The following is a 25,780-nucleotide window of genomic DNA, read 5'->3' on the forward strand; positions in this document are numbered from 1 at the left end:
TGTTTTTTTTTTTTTTTTTTTTTTTTTTTTTTTTTTTTTTTTTTTTTTTATGGAATCAGATTGAAAATTCATTCACGTTGAAATAAAGTAGTTTTTAAAAGATATTTAACGAGTTTAATGTCACGTCACTGTATTAGTAGCCTCCTTGGCCGAGTGGGTATCACACTATTAGGCTTACACTCCGAAGGTCCCGGGTTCGGTTCCCGGTGGGGCCAAAGTTTTACGACTCTGTACTTGGAGTTCGGGGTGCACTCGTGAGGACAATTGAGTAGCTACTTTCATCGAGTAGCGACCAGTGGCGGCAATACCAGTGTAAAAATATTATTGAAATATGGAAATTTATTGCAAAGGAGGCACTTAGTAATGTTGTGATATCCACAAAAGTTGAAATCTAATCTTTCCTTAATTTCAAGAGAAACCAATTATCTTAAAGAGCAAAAATCTCCAAGCACATGCAGTATAGTTGTATGGTTTTGTCCTTAAACCTCATTCGAATCTCTAAACCCATCCCCTGGCATAAGTCGATACAATAAGTTAAGTCATGTATTTATACCATTCTAATCTGGAATAATAATTCTAATTCTCTGAGAAATAAAGAGATCTCTCTATTCTTGTTTCTTCTGGAGACAATAAAATCGACGGAGAAATCGCACTCCGTTCTCCCTCTTTCTCTGTGGTGGAGACGTCGATTTACAACCAAAAGGTCGCCGGTTTGAACGCATTATAAGCCTACTGATTAGAGATATAACCTACGTAAGTACAAAAATAAAGACAATTTATTGATAGCAGTAAAATGCATTTGAATTCTGTTGGGTTTGTTGTTCAAAAGGTTTTATTGGCGAAATCGCCAAGACTAGAATCGGTAGTTTTGGCACACCCACCAATAGGTACTCTGTTCTACATTATTCCAAGTCTTCTATTCTTCTTCCAGTATTTTCCTCTGGTGGGCTATGTCAGGTGGGCACCTCTTACTACCTTGGTGGTCACAAAATAAGACGTCTTTCCAATCTTTTCCTTTCTAATAATCTGTCAGCTTTTACCACCTACTCCAAGATCTCTAGTCTCTACGGAACTCACATCTTGACAATACTATAACTAGTACAGTGATACCTTAGGCCTAGCATAAAGTAGGCTGGTAACTTGGTACCTAGTTGAAAAAAGTTCAATTTTAAGTCGTCTTAATCTTAATAATGAGCTAAAAGAAAAAGTATTTCAAACCCATGTGTCCGAAGTGTTTATTTTAGTTCAAATCCTGTGTGGGTATTACTGTAGAATTGTTCTGGGGGTCCGAGCTGTTAATAGTCTTGGTGATTGGGTGACAAAGGGAGACTTAACAGTCGATAAACCATCAGATTACTCCTACAGGGTGGACCCGGTGAAAGTTGTTGACGAAAAATGGATATTTTACTGTGGTGATTTTCATTTTTTTTTTTTTTTTTTTATCGTTGAGGAGGCCAAGGCCCAATCCGGGTTGTAGCGCCTACTGATTGATTAATTTTCATTTTCTTTTTTAATTATTTATTATTACGAGATCTAAAAATTTAATTTGTGTGCTTGAAACACTTTAATTTGGATATCCATATAGGTACCATTTTTGACTGGATCTGTGGGAGAATGAGAATCTGTCACATTCTCTAGTATTTTGTTGTGTAAGTCACTTTTCAAGTCTACAGATGACTTTTGTGATAAATCTACTCTCCTGAATATTCTTGTGCTGACATGTAATCCAAATACCTACAAAGTGTGTATCTCAGAAATCACTGACTACCGGTGATGTCTTTTTCCACATTACATCTGATAGGTATCTAGGATTCCAGACCGACAAAGTCCCGAAAATCACATGTTTTACCAATGTAGACACTTTAGGGACTTTTTCAAAATGCTCTGGATGTGTGTATGTAACCCAAGACCTGGGAACTTCTGTTCAGGATGCCTTAGGGAGTTTCCTTGATTTATAGAATCTGGTGAGTGGTGTAAGATTAAGGATATACTGAATAAGGAGAGAGGGGTGGTATTTGTAATAACACTTTGACCCCTGTTTTTTTTTTTGCTTGAAGATAGATAAACTGCTCGTAAGTACGAGTACTCGTAGGTATATCTAGTTTTTTATCTTCTTTGAATTTATGGAACTGATAATTGAAATATTAGCTTGTTTCTTCTCATTTACTTCGGTTGTGTACTGAAACTTGTTTTTTGTCCTTTGCTGTCCTCCATTCATATCTTCTATCTGTTTACTCATTAGTTTTTTACTTTCCTTATCCTATAGGAAGGAAAGTAATGTAATCGGGTCAAATTTTCGATGGTCAGTTTTTAGTGCCAAAACACGTTTTGAGGTCCCTAGAGCCTAAATCCAAAGTTTCAGCCATTGGTCCGTGTCTGTCTGTAAACAAAATATCTCGAGAACAATAAGAGCTAGAGACTTGAAATTTGGCTGTCAAATGTGACAAGGATGCAACACGAAATTTTCGGTTAAGACCGGTGCAACGCTTGGCGGCATTTTACCGCTTTTTGGCGGTTTTCGGTGTAATTTAACAATACCTCGGGGACGGTATGAGCTAGAGACTTGAAATTTAATATGTAATTCACGAATGTTACAAGGATGCAACACAAAACGTTTAGTTGAGATAGGTGCTGCGGTTGGCGGTATTTTGACCGCTTTTGGACAGATTTCGACCGATTTTGGCGGTTTTCACAGTTTTCAGCTAAAGCGGCAAAACGGTTAGAGATATTGTAAAAGTTAGCGAGAACGGTAAGAGCTAGAGACTTGAAATTTGGTATGTAGATGTCATATGTGACAAGGATGCGACACGAAACTTTTGGTTAAGACCGGTGTAACGCTTGGCGGCATTTTACTGCTTTTTGGCGGTTTTCGGTGTAATTTAACAATATCTCGGGGACGGCATGAGCTAGAGACTTGAAATTTGGTATGTAGTTCACAAATGTGACAAGGATGCAACACAAAACGTTTGGTTGAGATGGTTGCTGCGCTTGGCGGTATTTTGACCGCTTTTGGAGAGATTTCGACCGATTTTGGCGGTTTTCAGCTATAGCGACAAAATGGTTAGAGATATTGTAAAAGTTAGGGTAAAAGAACACTCAAATAAGCATCATTCAATAGGATAAGGAAAGTCGTGTGATGTTCACACCAGATTTTTTTATTACTGTTTATTTACCATTTATTTGAGTGTGCCAAACTCATTCATTTATCTTTCATTGAAACGCCAACAGCCAACTTGACTTAAAGTATCTTCTTCACCCTGAAATCCTCGTCCATTTTTCTCACTCTTCTTCTTTGCACTCTTCTTTCTCCTACTCTTCTTTGTTCTCACTGTCTTATCCCGCTTTCTTTCTATTTTTTCTTCCTCTTTTTCTTCATCTTCCCTATCTTCTTGTTCATTGAATTGATTTGCGTTAATATCTGTTTTGCTATTCGCTAGAGAGCTTTTAAGATACGTACGTCGTAAATCTTTCAGTGATTCCTTCACATTCTTCACAAGTTCGCTTCCCGTCTATGAAATCTATCTTTCCCTTCTTTTCGTACTTTTCTTTTACATAATTCTATTTCCTTTGTGCCTGTCATTCATATACTGTTGTTAGCATTTTGGCCAAGTTCTTCAGCTTGTTGGGAGTCATGCAGCCATGGCTTTTAGTTTTAGTACCTATCTCATCTTCACTTCCATAACTATGGACTATGGATCCATTTTTCTATGGGCCTAACTTTATGGAACTGATAATTGAAATATTAGCTTGTTTCTTCTTATTTACTTCGGTTGTGTACTGAAACTTGTTTTTTGTCCTTTGCTGTCCTCCAGCCCTATCTTCTATCTGTTTACTCATTAGTTTTTTATTACTGTTTATTTTACCATTTATTTGAGTGTGCCAAACTCATTCATTTATCTTTCATTGAAACGCCAACAGCCAACATGGCTTAAAGTATCTTCTTCACCCTGAAATCCTCGTCCATTTTTCTCACTCTTCTTCTTTGCTCTCTTCTTTCTCCCACTCTTCTTTGTTCTCAGTGTCTTATCCCTCTTCCTTTCCATTCTATTCCTCTTTATCATCATCTTCCTTATCTTCTTGTTCATTGAATTGATTTGCGTTAATATATCTGTTTTGCTATTCGCTAGAGAGCTTTTAAGATACGAACGTCGTAAATCTTTCAGTGATTCCTTCACATTCTTCACAAGTTCGCTTCCCGTCTATGAAATCTATCTTTCCCTTCTTTTCTTACTTTTCTTTTACGTATCTCTATTTCCTTTGTGCCTGTCATTCATATACTGTGGTTAGCATTTTGGCCAAGTTCTTCAGCTTGTTGGGAGCCATGCAGCCATGGCTTTTAGTTTTAGTACCTATCTCATCTTCACTTCCATAACTATGGACTATGGATCCATTTTTCTATGGGCCTAACCTAGGCAACTGTTTTTATCATGAGCAGTCTGCTTAGTGCGTACCTCAACATTTTTTTTTCTACACCTTTTTCAAACCAAAATTCTTTGTTCCAAATATTTTTATCTTCATGTTTGAATATAATTGGGCGATAAAATTCTTCACTATTCTAATCAAGTCTGCTTAGTGCGTACCTCAACATTTTTTTTCTACACTTTTTTCAAACCAAAATTCTTTGTTCCAAATATTTTTATCTTCATGTTTGAATATAATTGGGCGATAAAATTCTTCACTATTCTAATCAAACTTGTCTGACAATTTGACAACCTCTCTCCTTGTTTTTTTTTTCGTTATTGCTATCAGCATTCGCAACACCTGTGCTTTATCTGGAATGACTACTTACCATTAGACCAATATTAGCAGACACCTGTGGCCCTAAGGAATTTGTACACAAACTGTTTTTTCTTCTTTTTTCAATGTGATCATTGTTTTTTGTTGCTGGTTTTATTTCATGTTTATTAATTGTTATTTCTTTTGTATTTTATTCACCTAAGACGGGACGTTGCAAATCGTTGAAATTTTTGATAATGTCGTTCTTTTGTGCATCAGGTCATTTGGGCTGTTTTTTTTTTTTTTTTTTTTTTTTTTTTTTTTTTTTTTTTTTTAAAAATTTAAAAAATGGTTTTTCTTCCTTTTTCTTTTTTGGTTTTTTTTTTTTTTTGTAGTTGAAACAATTTAAAGAATGGTCTTCCTTCCTATTCCTCTTTGGCGTATCGGTTAGCGATCTATGACTCTGGGTGATATTTTTTTGTCATGTTAAAAAAAAAAATGTTATGACTTGTTTCCGTTTGTGACGAAAATATTTCAAAGCTGACATAGTTTCACGTATTCAAAAGAGTTTCTCTGGAAATTTGAAATCCAGTAGCGGACTTTAGGAAGAAACTGATGGAAGGGGAACACTTTCGGAGTGACTCATTATCCAAAAAGGTGCCAACATTGTCCCACATTCCCCTATTTTTCAAGATGACATGAATATGAGTGAACCCTAAACGACTACAAAAGCGACACTAACTAACTACATCCATTAGTAAAGGAAACACCAGAGGCAGAAACACTTTGATATTTTAAACCCTCAGGGGAGGGGTTCCAAATTTCAAAACAATCCCCAGAATCTCAAAATCTCTAGTTTCGGGTTCACCAATTTTTCTTTTGCAACTCCAGACAGAGACACAGGGGTGTTCTCAGGGTGGGGATAAACGACTACAAAAGCGACACTAACTAACTACATCCATTAGTAAAGGAAATACCAGAGGCAGAAACACTTTGATATTTTAAACCCTCGGGGGAGGGGTCCAAATTTCAAAACAATCCCCAGAATCTCAAAATCTCTAGTTTCGGGTTCACCAATTTTTCTTCTACACCTCCAGACAGAGACACAGGGGTGTTCTCAGGGTGGGGTGGCAGGGGTTCGCCCGGTCCCATTTTGACTTAGGCAGGCACGGTCTCCTTAAGGGGGCCTGGAAATGACAGCTCCTGATCTGGCTAAAACTACCTACAAAGTATTCTTTTTTGTTGTATAAGAAGAAAATAAATGCAAGAAGGGACCCATAAGATCCATCGTTGGCATTTGCCCCTGGACCCGGTTAGGCTGTCAAAGGCCCTGCTAAGACCAGATGTTGACGGATAATGTCATCAGAAACGTTTCCTAATATGCTCTCGATTCGGGTTTTTGATTTTACAAGGCATAAATTCCCGAACTAATTAGATTTTGTCACCTTGTCACCACAGTTGTTAGGTTGGAATTTCTTTGCCATGCACATTCGTTCATATTTGTTAATTAGGTTAGGAACGTCCTGTTGTTCTGTCCTGTTATTGTTGACATTTCGGTGTTGTTCCAATAAATCGTTCCCGGAATTATAATTATTCTAACATTTCTAAATAAATTACATTTCCATGCCTACTCGACTCCTCTAAAATGGGTACAGAACTACAGAGTTGTAGACATTTAGCATCCAGCAACGAATGCCTGCAAAACTAAATTCCAGAATTAAGAACACTTATTCGAAAAAAAACAATAAATTCCGAAGGGTATTTTGTATTTTAAAAATAAGAATAAATAGTTCATAATAATATGTACTTCACATTGCCCTATTCTGCCAAGGATCCGTATAGCGTATACTATAGGAAGGATCCCTACGCTTTCGGTTCCAAATCTAATTCCAAACTATCTTCTGTTTTCAGAGCAACCCCTACGCCCTGAAGGAGGGTGCCACATCAGCTGAAATGAGCGCCTGGACCAGCGCAGGTCTACAGTCCTCCACAGGGTACTACCCCTATGATCCCACCTTAGCTGCGTATGGGTAAGTTTACCAACGACCTTATGAGACCTAGGTATTTATGTTGTTTTAGCGGCTTTAGCTTTCGCAGAATGGTAATGGCAGATAAAAAGGATATCTTTTCTTTATTCTGCCATTACCACTCGGCGAAAGACCTAGTAATTTATCAAACAATTTGATTTAGTTAGATATTTTTTTGACAAAACCTAACAAATAAATAAACACAAAGGTTCATAAGGGTGCATGACGTTAGTGCCTGTATTTTCTATGGCTTCTAAATGGGTACAGAACTAGAGAGTTGTAGACATTTAGCATCCAGCAACGAATGCCCGCAAAACTAAATTCCAGAATCAAGAACACTTATTCGAAAAAAAAAAAATCCGAAGGGTATTTTGTCTTTTAAACATAAGAATAAATAGTTCATAATAATATGTAGGTACTTCACATTGCCCTATTCTGCCAAGGATCCGTATGCTATAGGAAGGATTTCGGTTCCAAATCTAATTCCAACTTATCTTCTGTTTTCAGAGCAACCCCTACGCCCTGAAGGAGGGTGCCACATCGGCCGAAATGAGCGCCTGGACCAGCGCAGGTCTACAGTCCTCTACAGGGTACTACCCGTATGATCCCACCTTAGCTGCGTATGGGTAAGTTTACCAACCACCTTATTCGGCCTATTTATGTTGTTTTAGCGGCTTTAGCTTTCGCCGAATGGTAATAGCAGATAAAAAGGATGGATATCTTTTCTTTATTCCGCCATTACCACTCGGCGAAAGACCTAATAATTTATCAAACAATTTGATTTATTTAGATATTTTTTTGACAAAACCTAACAAATAAATAAACACAAAGGTTCATAAGGGTGCATGACGTTAGTGCCTGTATTTTCTATGGCATTATTATTTTTATATTTTATTTTTATTTATTTTGATTGCACATAAAACAATTTACCTGTGTAGTACAATATACAATACATATTAACTTAACATAAAATATACTTAATATTATTAACAAAAAAGTAACAATTCTCTACCATAAATACCAAGAATACCTGCATAAAAGCTTTCGGAAACTAACTTACATAGTGGAAACTTACGAAAAACCTCTTTGGTTGGAATGAAAAGTTATCCTCAGAAATTGTGCACTTGGCGAGCTTTAGCCCGAGCTTCTCTGACTTTTCATAATTCATTTTTCCAAGGGCTTTCGGCTTACGGTGAGGGCTTACGCAAATGTCACAAGATTAAGTACACCCGCCACGTGCAAGCACAATGTCTTTCGCTCATTGCTCAAATAGTTTCTAAAATCGGAGAAGACACAAGAGGGAGAGGGACTTTGAACTTGGGGATAGAGGAGCGATGGAGAGAGGAGAAGAATAGGGAGGGAGAGCGAGAGAGAGAGAGGAAGAGGAAGGAGAAGAGAAAAAGGCAGTAGGTAGTAGGGCAGGTGACTTAGAGAAGAAGAAACAGGGCAAAAAGGTTGAGATAAAGAAAGAGAGAAACTAGAAAGAAGAGAGAGAGAGAGATGGAGAGAGAGAGAGAGAGAGAGAGAGAGAGAGAGAAAGAGAGAGAGGGAGGAGAAGGAAACGAAAACAGTAGTAGGGCAGATGACTTAGAGAAGAAGAAACAGGGTAAACAAAGAAACGTTGAGAGAAAGGAAGAGAGAAACTAGGAAGAAGAGACAGGAAAAGGAAGGTAGAAAGAAAGGAGGGAAAAGATTGGAGGTAAGAGAGTCTTAAAGGGTAAAAGATTCATCCTTCTTCCCCTCAAATAAAGGTGCAAGGCGGGAGGCAGGAAAAGGCTTGAGAGTTGGAAGGATTAGGGAAGAGTGGGAGAGGGAGAATTAAGGAAGGAGGGGAGAATCAAGGAAGAAGGGGGAAGAAATTCGGAAAGGCGCAAGAAATTTATATCTTTTTTAACTCGATTTCAATTGAGGAACACACGCTCACTCAGATTTCCCTTTTGTTGTTGTTATTGTTGCTGTTGTTGTTAGGTACTGTTATTATTGCTGTCTTTGTTGTTGTTGTTGTTGTTGTTGTTGTTGTTGTTGTTGTTGTTGTTACTGTTGTTGTTTTTGTTGTTGTGGCAGTCCTATAACGAGTTGCATAAGTGATTCTCCGTTTCCTTTTCCTGATCCTGCATGTGTAACCCTTGCGTCTTGTGGGGGGGAAGGAAGAGGGTTTCTCTTGGGGTTAGTTGATTGTCTATTGTTAAATTTCATAGTTGTACGAATGAAATATGTTATGTGGTTGAGATGCCAAAAATTCCTATTGTCTACTTAGTGGATTGCCTTTTAATTCTTGATCTGTTTTCAGTATTAAAAAAAAAAAAGACAAATATAGGTGAGGTAGCCTTTGTAATGTCTCAAATGACTTTAGCAGTCGGTCTGTATATTGCTTTTCAAAGATCTTGTCTGGTAATCGAGAGGGATCAGTTTGCATGGGGATATACTTGGTCCTTGGTCAATTTAAGGAACACAATAAAGAGGAAAAAAGTTTTAAAATAACAATAATAAAAACAGCGAAAAAATATACAAAAAATACCCAAGTAGGTATGCAGATAGTGTTTCATAATCCAATGATTTTTATCTCCCGTTATTTTCATTAAATAAAACCCAAACAAGTGTCACCCCTCCGGATAAGGAAGAGGGTTTCTCTTGTGGTTAGTTGATTGTCTATTGTTAAATTTCATAGTTGTACGAATGAAGTATGTTATGTAGTTGAGATGCCAAAAATTCCTATTGTCTACTTAGTGGATTGCCTTTTAATTCTTGATCTGTTTTCAGTAAAAAAAAAAGTAAAAAAAGACAAATATAGGTGAGGTAGCCTTTGTAATGTCTCGAATGACTTTAGCAGTCGGTATATTGCTTTTCAAAGATCTTGTCTGGTAATCGAGAGGGATCAGTTTGAATGGGGATATATACTTGGTCCTTGGTCAATTTAAGGAACACAAAAAAGGGGAAAAAAGTTTTAAAACAACAACAATAAAAACTGCGAAAAAATATACAAAAATACCCAAGTATGCAGATAGTGTTTCATAATCCAATGATTTTTATCTCCCGTTATTTTCATTAAATAAAACCCAAACAAGTGTCACCCCTCCGGATATCAGAGCCGACTTATTAAATATCATAAACACCAGGCACTAATCCTCACCAGGGGCGGAGGGTGAGAGGGTGTACTCACTTCAGAGGCGTAGCGTCAGTAGGACGATGGGGTGATCTCCATAAAACTCATCAGAATCAGATCAAACTTGTGACTTTAATTGTTTAGTTAGTGGAGATGCTAAAATTTCCTTTCTAATTTTCTATTTATTGCGGCAGAGAGAGAGAGAGAGAAAGAAAGAGGAGATGCCAAAACTACCCTTCTAATTTTCTATTTTTTGTTTCTCTGACCCTTTTCTTTTTTGGACCCCCTTCAGTTACCCAGCCCTTTGATAAAGAAGCAAGGGGGCGTAACAGCATAGGGGAAAGCGGTCTACGTCGCTAGGGAAAATTGGAAAGCATGGAAAATAGGAAACCCTCTGCCGTCTAAATACTGCGCAGGGCACGGGCAAAACTTTGTACTCTATCTTGTCAGGAAATGTTTGAGCTTTTGTTTTACTTTCTTTTTTAATGCTTTGGGAGAAAAAACGTGTGTTTCTTTTGTGTTTTGTAAGTTGAAAATAATGAGGACGAAGAATGGCTTAACTTGGGCCGTGCGTTCCACCAAGTTCAGGACAGTTTGGGAAAGAAAACAACTTCGGAAAAAAAAAACTTGAATGTGAAGATTTTTTCGCCAATTTTACAATTTCCCTTCCTCCCTCCCTATTTCGTTTATTTTTAATGATGTCATTATTGTACTCTGAAACTTTTTTTTTTTTCTCGCCTCCAGAAATAAGAAATTTTAAAATTGTTTTTAAATAGGTATTACTTTAATTTTTCATTACCAACTTGAACGTATTAAAATCTGCTTTCAGGGATTGAAAAAAATGCCCGAAATTTGAAGTTCTCGAATAAAGTTGTCCTGAAATTAAAACTTTTTTTTTGCCATGGGTAGACCAATAAACTCCTGATATCGACCACGTCTAAAATCAAAATATTATGAAATAATGATAATAACAGAATAACACCCACTAATTTTAACGTCGCAAGTTTAAAAAGGTTCTTGACATCTTCCTCTTCTCTCTCTCTCTCTCTCTCTCTCTCTCTCTCTCTCTCTCTCTCTCTCTCTCTCTCTCTCTCTCTCTCTCTCTCTCTCTACATGGCTCTTTTGTTAGTTCATAGCCTGGCTAAAGTTATGTTCTTGTATTGGGATCCAAGCCAAGGTCAATCCAATCTCCCTGTTCTTTTTCTTGACGTCAAAATTAAGTGCAATCTCCCGCGATCCCCTTTGAAATCCCAATCCCCTGATGGGATGAGTGAGAGAGAGAGGTGTTTCGGGGAATCCATACCCTGGACTGAGAAATCCCACAGGATATTAGAGAGAGAGAGAGAGGAGGGGGGAGGAGTGATGCATATCATAAGGGAGGTAAGAGTAGGGGGGTGAACGCGGGTTTCTATTCATTAACTTCACCCCCTCCTCCATTCTCCTTCCCCTCCTTCCTCCCTCCCCCTCCACTTTTCATCCTTCGCGAAATATTTTGAAACCAGTGCTGGAATCAGAAAGAGTTTAATGCCTGTAAGACTTTTGAAAAAGTATTACAGGTGGATTAGAAAGTTTTGAAATTAGGCATCTCCACTAAACAAGAAAATCAGTACCTAAGGAAATTTTGGTATCTCCACTAACTAGAAAATTAGGAGGGTAGTTTTGGCATCTCCTCTTTCTTTCTCTCTCTCTCTGTCGCAATAAATAGAAAATTAGAAAGGAAATTTTAGCATCTCCACTAATGAAACAGTTAAATTCACAAGTTTGATCTGATTCTGATGAGTTTTGTGGAAATCACCCCATCGTCCTACTGACGCTACGCCTCTGAAGTGAGTACACCCCCACACCCTCCGCCCCTGGTGAGGATTAGTGCCTGGTGTTTATGATATTTAATAAGTCGGCTCTGATATCCGGAGGGGTGACACTTGTTTGGGGTCCAAATCCAGCTTCAGGAAAAATAAGTTTTGATTCACAGACCTACCCATGGCAGAAAAAAAGTTTTAATTTCAGGACAAGTTTATTCGAGAACTTCAAATTTCGGGCATTTTTTTCAATCCCTGAAAGCAGATTTTAATACGTTCAAGTTGGTAATGAAAAATTAAAGTAATACCTATTTGAAAACAATTTTAAAATTTCTTATTTCTGGAGGCAAGAAAAAAAAAGTTTCAGGGTACAATAATGACATCATTAAAAATAAACGAAATAGGGAGGGAGGAAGGGAAATTGTAAAATTGGCGAAAAAAATCTTCACATTCAAGTTTTTTTTTTCCGAAGTTGTTTTCTTTCTCAAACTGTCCTGAACTTGGTGGAACGCACGGCCCAAGTTAAGCCATTATTCGTCCTCATTGTTTTCAACTTACAAAACACAAAAGAAACACAGGTTTTTTCTCCCAAAGCATTAAAAAAGAAAGTAAAACAAAAGCTCAAACATTTCCTGACAAGATAGAGTACAAAGTTTTGCCCGTGCCCTGCGCAGTGTTTAGACGGCAGAGGGTTTCCTATTTTCCATGCTTTCCAATTTTCCCTAGCGACGTAGACCGCTTTCCCCCATGCTGTTACGCCCCCTTGCTTCTTTATCAAAGGGCTGGGTAACTGAAGGGGGTTCAAAAAAGAAAAGGGTCAGAGAAACAAAATTTTGGGGAATCAAAAAATTGGTGTTCTTTTTCAACATTTTGTGGTGAGTTTATTATTCCTAATATTATATGTTTGTATCTACTCATGTATTCACTGATGAATTGATATACTTAGGAATCTCAGGAAAAAAAAGCACCTTCGTAGAACTTGGACTTAGAACATTGAATTTTCTATGGAGAGATAAATGAAATCTAGATACTTGTAGCTATTAGAGAGATGAAGGGAGATACAAAAGGAGAGAGGGAGGGAGGGAGAGAGACAGAGGAAAATGGTGATAGAAAGAGAAAGAGAGAGATAGTAGTGCCTATTTTATGTCCTCCTGAGAGTAACAGATGCCGGGTTCAGGCTATTAATTATTTATTTATGTAGAATATTTACGCTCTCCTCTCTCTCCCCCTATATCTACTTCCCTCCCCTCCCTCTATATATTAGTGCCCCCCTCCCTATAAACTGTCAGTGGCGTACTAAGAGATATGGGGAAGAAGACAGGTTAGAGAAGATACTTGTAGTGTAGTTTTGGCATCTCCACCAATTTTCCAAGTTCTGGTGCCTCCACTAATTTTCCGAGCTTTGGCATCTCCACCAATTTTCTACTTGTTTTAATTCTTGAAGTCAATAAAACATTAAATAAGTTCAGCTACGCCACTGGGCATTCCGCGTGTTTATTATCGAGGTTTCGTATTTCACTTTTGTGCCAACCCCTCTCCCCTTCTCCCCATCCCCCCCTGGGGAGTTCAAAGTCAAAATCTTCTTTGTATTTCGGGTGTTCCCCTAATAGAGCTATTCAGCTATTTTCCAACCCCTCAATTTACCATCTGTATCTTCCCCCTCTTATTAGGTGTTGGAGTCAGCATTATTGATAAACTTCGGGATGTAAATAATTCAATTCCTGCTAATCTTTCTGTTTTAATAGAAAGAGGTATTCAAATTAATTTTCCTATGCCGGTGCTCTCTCTTGTATTGATTGGAAAAGGAGAGAGACACGAGTGAAAATTGGGTATTTTTCTTGGGGGTATTTCTCTTAGAAGCCCAGAACAGATAAAATTTGCTACTTCCATGCCCAAAGCTCCAATGTGTGTTTACAGATCATTTTGAATGATAATTTTATTTGTCCTTTCAGAGCAAAATTTCCCATCTAGGTTCAAAAAAAAAAAAAAAAAAAAAAAAATCAATCAATAGAAAAAAAACTGTTCCATGAAAGTCAAGGAAACTTGGCAAGAGCATGGTTGCAATCCCTCCCAAACATTCCTTTCCCTTTGCCACGGGGGTGGAAAATCAAAGGAAAATCTGCGAAAGCCAGTTTCAATGCCTCCCGAAAAAAAGCTTCGTTCCCTTCACCACTATCCACATCCATTGATTGTAAATAAAATAAAAATAAATAAACGAGGAAGCATTCTGCGGGTGATGTTTCCAAATTGAATGAAATTCAAGTAGATGGAGGTGCACCCTCCTCTTCCTCCTCCTCCACTGTCAGTCATGTGCTTCAGCTGATAAAACGCTCTTCTCTTTTTTAACTTTTGATTCCTATCTACCCCTGGAGCGCTACTCCCCCTTATTCTTTCAATTATCTTTCACCTCTTCTTGGAGAATTCGAGATACGTTTATGTAGTTTTATTCCACTGATTTGAGCATTAACATTCTCAATTGATTTTCCACCTTCTTCCGTTGTTTACAAGTAGGTAGCTGTTATTTTCAAATTTTCATCATGAGAAGATGTTAATAAAATTGATTCCCTGTAAACTATTTCTTTAGACCATTTTTTTTTTCTTCGTTGTTCTCTAATCTGTTAATGGATTTCTTAATCCCATACCTGATATTGTCCAAGTCCAGAAGTCCTACAAAGGCAAGATTATCGTACTGTAATGGAGGGAAGAGACTGCGAATTCAGTACCATAATCCATAATGAAGGTGTATAGAAGACAGTACCACAATGAAGAGAAAAAACAGTAAGTACAGTACCATAATGAAAAAGAAAAGACAGTCAGTATAAGCGCAGTACCATAATAAAGAGAAGAAACAGTAAGCACAATACCATAATGAAGGGAAGAGACATCAAGCAGAGTAAGAGTACCATAATGAAGGGAAAAGACATCAAGCACAGTACCATAATGAAAAGACGGGAGACTACAATAATGCACTTCCGTTAAGCTTTGGCTTAGGAAAAGTACGAGCAGCATTACAGCAGAGCTAACACGATAGCAGCATAATGGCAGCATGAAGTAGATTACAAGCTTCTCCTAGCAACAATATCAATATCAGGGGCGGAGACCGCAGGGGGAGAACGCCAAAACCGTCCTGAAAAAGAAATAATTTCAAAAGAGGAAATAATATAGTAACAAGAACAATTTGAAATTAAATAAAATATTGGTAGCTAATATGGAAAATAACAAAGTAGAAACAGACGAGGCTAATAAAAGGAATACGGGCAATATGGAAAGGCATAAAAAATTTGGAGTGGACGGAAGAGAGAATAAGAAGATGTAGAATGGAAGAGAACAATGGACCCTCACATGTTCCCTGAGGTCCCCCTGAAGGTATCAGACAAAGTATCACCAGAACCACAGACTCAATCCGTGCCTGCAACCACATCATCCTCTTCCCTCTACTTGAAATAAAGAAAATTTACAAAAGGAAAACTTTATTAAAGCAAACTTTAAGATAATAAAAAGTACAAACTTTCTTCACCCTCCTCCTTCTTCCCTCATTTTCTTTCATAAAAACCACATCATTATTTCGAGAGAAAAAAGCGGAGCGGCGCGCGGTACGTTGTACATGGAAAAAACTTTGCTGAACAAATGAAAAGTGGGTGGGACCATGAGTAAAGTAAAGAGATTATCAAAAGCTTTATGGAAATCAATATACAGACATGCCTAAAAGTTGCAGTGAGTCCGAATGTACATAAATGGAGAGGAGATGTAAATATGGTTGCCAAAGAAGATTTACCAGAAAATAAAGAAACAAGAGAGCCGAGGAATACATGAAAGAACAAACAATAGGTGTACTTTCCTTTAGGGAAACTGACCACTGGAAAATACTCCTAATTTTAAATTACTCAAAAGTCAAAAGAGATAATCAAGTTCATTACAATCATAGAGATAAGTAGAACCTGAAGTTATCAAAAGCAAACACACTAAAATCTGCTTCCCAGTTCTTGTTTCGACATCATCTTCACCATATCTAACACAAATAAGGAGAAAAGCCAACTCTAAAACATCCATTCTGGAAGAAGGGAAACTTTTAAAAATGCTCTGAAGTTTCCCATTAGACGAATATAACCAGAAAAGAAGAAGAACAAAAAGAAAACGAAGTGAATGAAAGAGAAGAGAAAAGCATAATATAAGAATAGTGCAATAATAAAATTTAAGTATCAACTCGTAACGTACAGTATGGTGAAGAAGAAGAAAAAAGGAGTAAAGGAAAATCCAGGCGATGACATGATCCTACTGATAGACATTCTTGATCTTCGATGAGAAATGCAAAGAAAAATTGACAGTCAAGGAAGTCTTTTTTTTTGTTAGATGACTTAGGGAAAGTTCAAGTTATTCATCAGTTTGAATCAAACTTTCTAATATGGATGACAAATATCCGAGAATCCAAGAAGTTCTGGCTGTAATCCTTGATGCGATTTGCAATGAAAAATACAGAAGAATGAACAAACTAGATAAACTGCCATCGGCATCACCCGAAGCGAACATTCAAAAGCAAGGAAGAACACAAAAAGTGAACTCGACACACTTAAACGACGTTCTGAAAAAAAGAAAAGCATAGAAAAGTGAGTGAATAAAAAAAATATAAAAACAAAAAAAGAGGAGAAAATGGAAGGGAAAAATCCTGCTTGGGAAAAACTAAATAATGTTTTAGCTGAAAACTATAGAGTGGTTTCCCCCCACGTCTTTCTTTCTTCCCTTTCCCACATCCCTTTTTCCGTTCATCTGTGCCATGCCTTCTATTCTCACTCGTTCCTCGCTCCCAGCATGTATTATATCGTTCCCATTCAAAATCCTCTTTCCTAAAAAGTTAATATACTCTCTTTTCTCCCTAACCCAACATTGTGTCTCTCCCTTTTCTCTCAATAATGTTTCCTTCATGTAATTCGTTCAGGGTGTGATGGAATTCGCCATGTAGAATTCTCTTGTTTTAATGAAGTGTACTTGGTGGTGGTTGATTTGACTCGTGGGTATTTTGTTTGCCATGGGTTTTGCACGAACTTGATTAAATTTGGTAAGTTTTACGGTAGTTTTTTAAGGTGCGATTTTCTTGTAATAACAAAGACTCATTTTGCCTAAATGCTCAACAATTCTATGTGTATTTGATGAACATCATGAGCGTATTATGGACGAGTCTTATTTAATTAATTAAATAAAATAGCTTTACAACAATGAAAAACATGTTCAATGTTATGTTGCCGAAAAACCAAAGTTAGAAGTCGCATCTCTCTGTCAAACCCTGTCATATTTTCCAATCTTCCTCTCACACCACACTCGAAGTTTTCAATATTGTCACTCTATCTCACTTTAGCAAATATCTCTTTGTTTCTCTCGTGCATGAGAAAAGCTTGGGAGAAATGGAGAAAGCTCGACATCGCACAGACACAGTAGAGCATTTCATGTTTTCCAAAATGGCGCTACAAGGTTTCCATGTGTTCTACCTTCGTTTTTCTTTGTTTTTCCAACTAATTCTCTTTTATTGTTAACTTTATCCTTTTGTCTTCTATCCACATTTTTCACGTCTGTGTAACGTTTCGTTATTACACGTTTACTCTGCTCTCTGTGCCGAGAAGGAAAATTGTTCGTATATTTATTCCTTTGTACCTAGTTCTTGCTAGTTTTTCTTTCCTTTCTTCTTTTTTACTGCAATTTTATTGGGACTTTTTAGTCCGTCCTTCCTTTATTATTACAATAGTAATAAAAAGGTATAAGGGACGGACTATTGTATTCGCCTCGGTGTCGTCTGTTTAGGGTATTTATTGCTTCATTGAACGATTTTTCCAAGGAAAGATGATGGGACCTTTACGTACTCGTAACTCGTAGTCTATCAAGCCACCTCTTCCTATGGAGACAGTTTTGCTAATTTGCAAAGTCTCCATTGAGTTCAATAACGTTTCTGGTGTTTTCACTGTTTTCCAAGTCAGTCTTTAGTATTTACATTCAGAAGTTAGCAGGGTCAAGGTATCTACTCACCTCTTCCTATGGACACAGTTTTGCTAATTTGCAAAGTCTCCAATAAGTTCAATAACGTTTCTGGTGTTTTCACTGTTTTCCAAGTCAGTCTTTAGTATTTACATTCAGAAGTTAGCAGGGTCAAGGTATCTACAGTTAGATCCTACGTCACGTTAGTTTTCGGAATTTTGTAGGCAGAAAAAGCTTTAGCTTATCGCACACGGTTCTAGTGCATGGTTTCTGGATATTTGTTTTGCAATAATTATGAACACCTGTTCTGTATGTATCTAACAATTTTATTTATTTTCAAGTTCGGCTAAACTTGGAATATTTTGCACGGAATCTCTTTAATTATCTATGCATCGCCCCAATTCCTTCATTGTGTTAGTGCTAATTGAACTAACAAAAAAGCACATAACAACCGTAATATATATATATATAAAACAAAAACAAAAAATAAACAAACTTATCTACCTACATACTTTAGCTCATTATGTTTTCTGCTGATTGATTAAGTTGTTTATTCTGACAAGGTGTAATTACTAATAATTTGGGGATACATCACTCAAGCTTACATGTAAGATGTACTCGTACAAGAACAGAGGTATCTGCGGTTCTAAAACAAACAAGTCGGATCTGCAATAAAAAAGAGCACAATCGTACGTTTGGTTGTTGAAGAGTGAGGGGTACATCATATTTAATTAAAGACGAGCATCATCTTTGATGGTTTAAAGGTGTGTCCACTCATAGTCGACGGTTTTCGATCGATGTGAATCGATGTCGATTGACGGCCATCGACTATGTGTGGATACACCTTTAGAGATAGATAGAGAGATCATTATTAGGTATTAGTAAAAGCCCAAAGTTAAATGAAAAGCCAGGAGAAAAGAGAGCCCAAAAAGCCCACCTTTGCCTAAACGAAAATTTTCGGATTCCCTATACTGATTTCTTTGTTTACAAAAATGTAAAACAATCATGATTCCTCTTCTATTTTATTTTCTGCTTACACGAGCGATAAACTTGATTAGGGTATTTATTGCTTCATTGAACGATTTTTCCAAGGAAAGATGATGGGACCTTTACGTACTCGTAACTCGTAGTCTATCAAGTAAAAATGAGCTTATTTACTAGTACTACATATTTTACTAAGGAGATTCTTAATCTCAACAATATCTTTCGTAAGCGGAAACGAACAAGTTAGATGGCTTACACATCACCGGAGACCAAAACATTACGTCCCGAGTTACAACTCTTCACACAAGTACCAATCCAAGTAAATATTTCAAGTACCAAAGTACCGGCTCTACAATCCCGCCGCCAACTTTGTGGCATAGATAAACAAGTCATACAAGTAATTCTATCTGCCTACGTGTAACAATGGCTTTTAATGAGGCTGGAACTCAAATGACCGTATCAAGTTGGCTTTTCCTACCGACGTAAGTCCTGCTGATCCCTTGCCTCTGAGGTGACTTAAGTTCTAAGACTATGGATTTCACATGTGCATAAATTAAAAGGGAAAAGAAATGAAAGAACAACTCCACTAATTACTTCTCTGTTCATTAAGGGCGCTAGGGAGAGCTCAAGTACTTTAGAACCATGTACAGGGTGGTTGAACACAAAATAGGTTCCATTAGGAAAGTCCATCCTAAAACGTCAGGAGCAGGTTTACAAATGCCTAAAACACTCTGAAAACACTGCAAAGAAAACACTCTGTAAGCTTCTGCTTTCGTTTCGCACACATTTTGGATAGAAACTCGCCCACCCCTATGTATTTTAAACAAATTTCGTTCCTTTCTGTTGAAAATTCTGTTGTAGAAGCCACACAGTACATTCTTAAAAAGCTATAAAGCTTCATTTAATTAATTGCCATCGTAAGACCTGAAGAGCGAGAAGACATCATACACAAAGAGGCCCTATATACGTGTACATATATGAGAAATGTATGTAGGTGTTACTTCTTTTTTTTCTGAGGAGGTGTCTACTTTATACTGGCATGGAAAAAAGGCGTATTTAAAACCTCATTAACGTGACACTTTTGGTGTTTCTTCAGTTCGAGAACATGGCACGGCGAAACATTAAGAAATCACTTAAGCCACAGACAGAGAGAACGTTAACTTTCGAAACGATCCGAAGAGAATATTAAAACTCGAGAAGGTGTGGCGGTAATGCAGCACGAAGTTGATATTGTTCTACACTTATCATTCCTTCTAGATCTTATACAGATAGAGAGATTATAGTCACTAGCTCAAGATACATAGCCTGATTCATGATGGATGCCATTTCTATAGCTGGTCGATGTTGTCCCTTCACAAAGGCGAGAGACACTGGAACAATCGAAGCTTGACGAAAACTTTTCTTCCTGAAAGATCACTAGATAATGTCCACTCTCTTTATCATTTTCGTATTTATTGATACAAGAGTTTTGTGCAATCCACTCCAAATCCTGGATCCACTATTGTACTTGATCGAGATACATAAATTTAATAAAGATTTATCATTCATTATGTACGTGAGTTAGATTTCAGACGTTTCTGGCTTCGATTTTGTTGTTTATTTGATAAGAATGTCTTGTTCAGAATAGGTAGGCATGTAGATCTTTTCTTGTTTGCATTTCCTTTCTAATACCCTTTCTATTTTGGCCTGTTGTTAGGTGTCGAATTTGACCGCTGTTAGGTGTCTTGACAATCTTTAAATCATGTACATATTGTTCTATTTAACTTTTTCTCTTAACACATTCCCATTCATCTGTCTTCAGATACGGCGCGGGATACGATCTGGCAGCGCGTCGAAAAAACGCCACCCGGGAATCGACAGCGACGCTGAAGGCCTGGCTCAACGAGCACAAGAAGAACCCCTACCCCACCAAAGGCGAGAAGATCATGCTCGCGATCATCACGAAAATGACGCTCACCCAAGTGTCGACGTGGTTCGCCAACGCGAGGAGGAGACTCAAGAAGGAGAACAAGATGACGTGGGAGCCCAAGAACAAAACGGACGATGACGATGATGCTATTATTTCTGACTGTGATGAAAAAGATAAAGATGACCTTATGATGGACGAGGAGAAAATGAAGCAACATCATCGGATGGTCAAAGGTAAGCTTTGACAACTTTCTTTGTGCAATCGAACTTGGGTAGGCAAGAGTCTCAGAAGAAGTTTTTGCTAATAAATACAATGTCCTCTCCAGCAGATATAGCCTTGCATATTCACAACATTATTGTCGCAATATGTAACTAGGGTGGTTGGTTGGTTGGTATCAAATGCTGGGAATTGATTATCAGGTCATTTTCCTCATATGTATGTAACTAAGTACGAGACATTACCACCTACGAACCTTCAGGGTTTAACACCCAAGGGTTAACCATATGGAAGTAGCACTAAGACTGTGAAGGAATTAAAAATGATATATGCAACTTTAATTACGCTCCGTGTGCGCCTCAGTTCCACATCTGATCGATCTGGCAAAATTTTCAAGGATATTCGAATTAAAATTCACCAGGAGTTTATTCAATTATAATAAATACTTCTCTGTTTCTTTATGAACATCCTGTGTGAATATTTTATTCGAGGAAAATAATCTGGTTGTCAATAGAGCGGTCATAATACTCTGGAAGAACAAAGAATATACCAACTACTTCATGTTATTACAAATGGAAAACCAAATGACATGATGAATCAGATGAATGAAGACGAGAAAAAGTAGGGAAAACTCCAATGAAATTACTCGCAAAGTTGATAAGTTGATATACTCAATGAAACCGATAGGATCACCAGCGAGTGTCTTGAAGAGCTAAGTTGAGTATTTAATCCATGCCAAAGAAAAAGGAGTAAAATTATGAAGGCACAGTGCACTCACACATATTTTGTTAGTAGTTTATCGCCCACAACCAGGTGAACCATTACCAGGGATTGTCAACTTTACAATCGAACATGGGAAAGTAAGAATCGACGAAGTACCTAATACTGCTGCAAAGTATGACTTCACCAATCAAATTTGGAAACATTCACCAGAGAGTTTTTAGCTAAATCCCCTTTTTCTATTCCTAGATTTCAAGAAGCAGTTTCTCTCACTTTACGTAGGTGGTAATGTCTCGTACTTAGTTACATACATATGAGGAAAATGACCTGATAATCAATTCCCAGCATTTGATACCAACCAACCACCCTAGTTACATATTGCGACAATAATGTTGTGAATATGCAAGGCTATATCTGCTGGAGAGGACATTGTATTTATTAGCAAAAACTTCTTCTGAGACTCTTGCCTACCCAAGTTCGATTGCACAAAGAAAGTTGTCAAAGCTTACCTTTGACCATCCGATGATGTTGCTTCATTTTCTCCTCGTCCATCATAAGGTCATCTTTATCTTTTTCATCACAGTCAGAAATAATAGCATCATCGTCATCGTCCGTTTTGTTCTTGGGCTCCCACGTCATCTTGTTCTCCTTCTTGAGTCTCCTCCTCGCGTTGGCGAACCACGTCGACACTTGGGTGAGCGTCATTTTCGTGATGATCGCGAGCATGATCTTCTCGCCTTTGGTGGGGTAGGGGTTCTTCTTGTGCTCGTTGAGCCAGGCCTTCAGCGTCGCTGTCGATTATTATGAACATGATTTATGGCAACAATGGTATTTTTATGGTACACTAATTTTCCATCTACTCTATTTCTGTTAGAAATCTTTAAGTCCATGATACACATTTTCCATGTTCTTTGGCGTATAAAAAAAGATTAATAAAATGCCTCACGTACATGAAATTCGAACTATAAAAATTCCTTTTTGTAAAAATTCGTGTTTTTCTTCATATACGCTAATCTTACGTCTTATTATAAATGTATTTATAAATACCTTAATGTTTTTTGTTGCTGTGCAATTTGCATTTAATATCTAATTATATTAACTTATTTTTTATTGTTTGTAATAATGTATACCCACATAACTACAAGAATGGTATTTCAAGTATTTTTTAATACGTCCTCATGGAAAAAAAAAATACATTTACCTTTGTATATTTCTGTACCTACATATTCAGGCACCATGTTCATAAACATATGCACTAGAGTCACTAGACACTCCAGCTAGTCCAATATATTATTTCCTTATTTCTAGGTACATTCTCTTCTGTCCTATTCGTGCTGTTTTTTTCCAATATTACCTGAACGACTTTTTTGTCCATGACTTTCAAATTCAAATGATAGGTTTGCAACATGAACAAAATCTAGTCATTCCTAGTCCATTCGATGATATCGTTAGAAACAACTTTCCACTTACCAATATCAGAGAACAAGGTAATATTGGCAGCAACAACTTTTCCCTCACCTAGTCACACGTCAAGGCGTAAGGCAATTTGTACCAGGGCAAATTCCAACTGCCGAAGTTGTCTTGCCAGCTGCCAGAAGTGTTGTTCTTGTAGTCTTGTACTCTTACATAATTTTGTCGTACATTCTACATTACAAGAAACAATTCCTTCAATGTTTGATATCGCTATTGTAAATAATTGTTTCTTTGGCTTCAAGATTAGTCACCAAATTTACTGGATTAATATCAAAGTGGTTCTCTTTCTTCGGTATGAAGTGTCTTTTCAACGTTTCAAGACTTTCAAGGCATTGAAGCCTTCTTTTATCCAAAATCATGAGCGACTTTATCAAACCCTGTATGCATATAAAATGATAGAATTGGCAATCTAGATATAAATATAAGCTAGTGTATAGAACAATTCTCATATTCACATTTATGAGTGTTTGTTCCTCGTATTATTTTTATTGTATCATTGTTAGAGTACTGTTATCCTCCCCAATTATGACCTCAAATATTTGGTGAACAGAAAACCAGACACCATAAAAGGTACATCTACGAATGTGTACTAGAAATTGCACTGACTGTTGATTTTACCGGTATTTTCCGAGCTTTATCGGTGTTTTCATTATTACTGTCACTCGTTTTCCAAAATAAATCTGTCCTGTGTAATTTCTTTTTTATACTAGAGGTATAAGTATCTACTTATTTGAAATCTCAGCAGTCGTATTGTTTTTGTTACAAGCTTGGTTGGGTTCGGTTTCAGCATGACTCATGATTCTCTCTGTCACTCGTTTTCCAAAATAAATCTGTCCTGTGTAATTTCTTTTTTATACTAGAGGTAGAAGTATCTACTTATTTGAAATCTCAGCAGTCGTATTGTTTTTGTTACAAGCTTGGTTGGGTTCGGTTTCAGCATGACTCATGATTCTCATGTGTTTACAGACACATTATTTGTTTGTATTTACTTTACTATTATCTTCTCATATAAACTTTCTCAATACTTTTGTATAGCTTTTTTTTTTTTACATGAGTAAAGTTTTTGTGTTTTCCATTCTTTTCATTCGAATTCTTTTGATATTCTTCGTTTTTTGTTCGTCTTCTTATTCATATCGTGAGAGATTTTGTGTCTTCCTCGGATTAGATTTCTTCTGTTGATGTTTTCACTTCATTTGTATGTTTGACTTATTGTTTTTATGAAATGGTTTGCTTAATTAATCTTACTTATTAGGTTCAATAGAGCTACACATGAGTCATCTTGAGTGAGATTTAAAATTTGAAATGTGAGCCTCAAAGAGAGATTTGTCTAAAGTTTGTGAGTTCAAATTTTGCAGTCTATGGTTGCGGGATTTCCAAGAAGTATTATTGACTGATCTAATAAATTCTCTTGTACTGAAGCTATACATGGGTATTAAAGTATTGAATGAAATGTAAATTATGCAGGACATACCAAAATATTAAAGCACCAACATTATTCAGTAAAACAATATTTTATGAATTAGGTTCAATAGAGCTACACATGAGTCATCTTGAGTGAGATTTAAAAATTGAAATGTGAGCATCAAAGAGAGATCTGTTTAAAGTTTATGAGTTCAAATTATGCAGTCCATGGTTGCGCGATTTCCAAGAAGTATTATTGACTGATCTAATAAATTCTCTTGTACTGAAGCTATACCTACGTATGGGTATTGGGTATTAAAGTATTGAATGAAATGTAAATTATGCAGGACATACCAAAATATTAAAGCATCATCAACATTATTCAGTAAAACAATATTTTATGAAACACAAACCCCGAAAGTCCCGAAAAACCCATCTATTTACAAAGCTTATTACAAAAAGTTTTACTCGTAAGATCCCGTTTGACCATAATCTTGGAGGAAATAATAACAAAGGCTGATGTGATGTCAAAAACTTCATCTAAAGTTATCAACATCTGAAATTATTATGAAAATAAATTTCGGAGAGAAAATCCCAAGCTTTTATTCTTTAGGTGGAAAGGGAAAGCTTAAAATTTTCCTTCGTTATTTTCTAGCTTGAGAGAAATATCAATTATTATGATTAGAGTCCTGTTCTGTATGTATCTAACAATTTTATTTAATTTCAAGTTCGGCTAAACTTGGAATATTTTGCACGGAATCTCTTTAATTAGGTATCTATGCATCGCCCCAATTCCTTCATTGTGTTGGTGCTAATTAAACTAACAAAAAAAGCACATAACAACCGTAATATATATATTATATATATAAAAAAAACAAAAAAATAAACAAACTTATCTACCTACATACCTACTTTAGCTCATTATGTTTTCTGCTGATTGATTAAGTTGTTTATTCTGACAAGGTGTAATTACTAATTATTTGGGGATACATCACTCAAGCTTGCATGTAAGATGTACTCGTACAAGAATAGAGGTATCTGCGGTTCTAAAACAAACAAGTCGGATCTGCAATAAAAAAAGAGCACAATCGTACGTTTGCTTGTTGAAGAGTGAGGGGTACATCATATTTAATTAAAGACGAGCATCTTTGATGGTTTAAAGGTGTGTCCACTCATGTGTGGACACACACCTTTAGGGATAGATAGAGAGATCATTATTAGGTATTAGTAAAAGCTCAAAGTTAAATGAAAAGCCAGGAGAAAAGAGAGCCCAAAAAGCCCACCTTTGCCTAAACGAAAATTTTCGAATTCCCTACTGATTTCTTTGTTTACAAAAATGTAAAACAATCATGATTCCTCTTCTATTTTATTTTCTGCTTACACGAGCGATAAACTTGATTAAAAGTTTAAATAAAAATCCCTGACGGAGTTTGACACTTGTTTGCATAATAGTTAATAAAAACCCGCCCTC

General features: G+C 36.8%; 1 protein-coding gene across 1 annotated transcript in view; it reads left to right on the forward strand.

Moving 5' to 3' along the window:
* LOC103506141 (homeobox protein caupolican-like) overlaps positions 1 to 25,780 on the forward strand; it is a 111,862-nt gene that overhangs the window by 72,537 nt on the left and 13,545 nt on the right. The window contains exons 2-4 of the mRNA XM_008470525.1: positions 6,628 to 6,746; positions 7,253 to 7,369; positions 20,392 to 20,732. Of these exons, the coding sequence (XP_008468747.1) occupies positions 6,628 to 6,746; positions 7,253 to 7,369; positions 20,392 to 20,732 (577 nt within the window). The remainder of the gene's footprint in view (positions 1 to 6,627; positions 6,747 to 7,252; positions 7,370 to 20,391; positions 20,733 to 25,780) is intronic.

The sequence above is a fragment of the Diaphorina citri genome, unplaced genomic scaffold (assembly GCF_000475195.1).
Source record: "Diaphorina citri unplaced genomic scaffold, Diaci psyllid genome assembly version 1.1 scaffold218, whole genome shotgun sequence".
NCBI lineage: Eukaryota > Metazoa > Arthropoda > Insecta > Hemiptera > Psyllidae > Diaphorina > Diaphorina citri.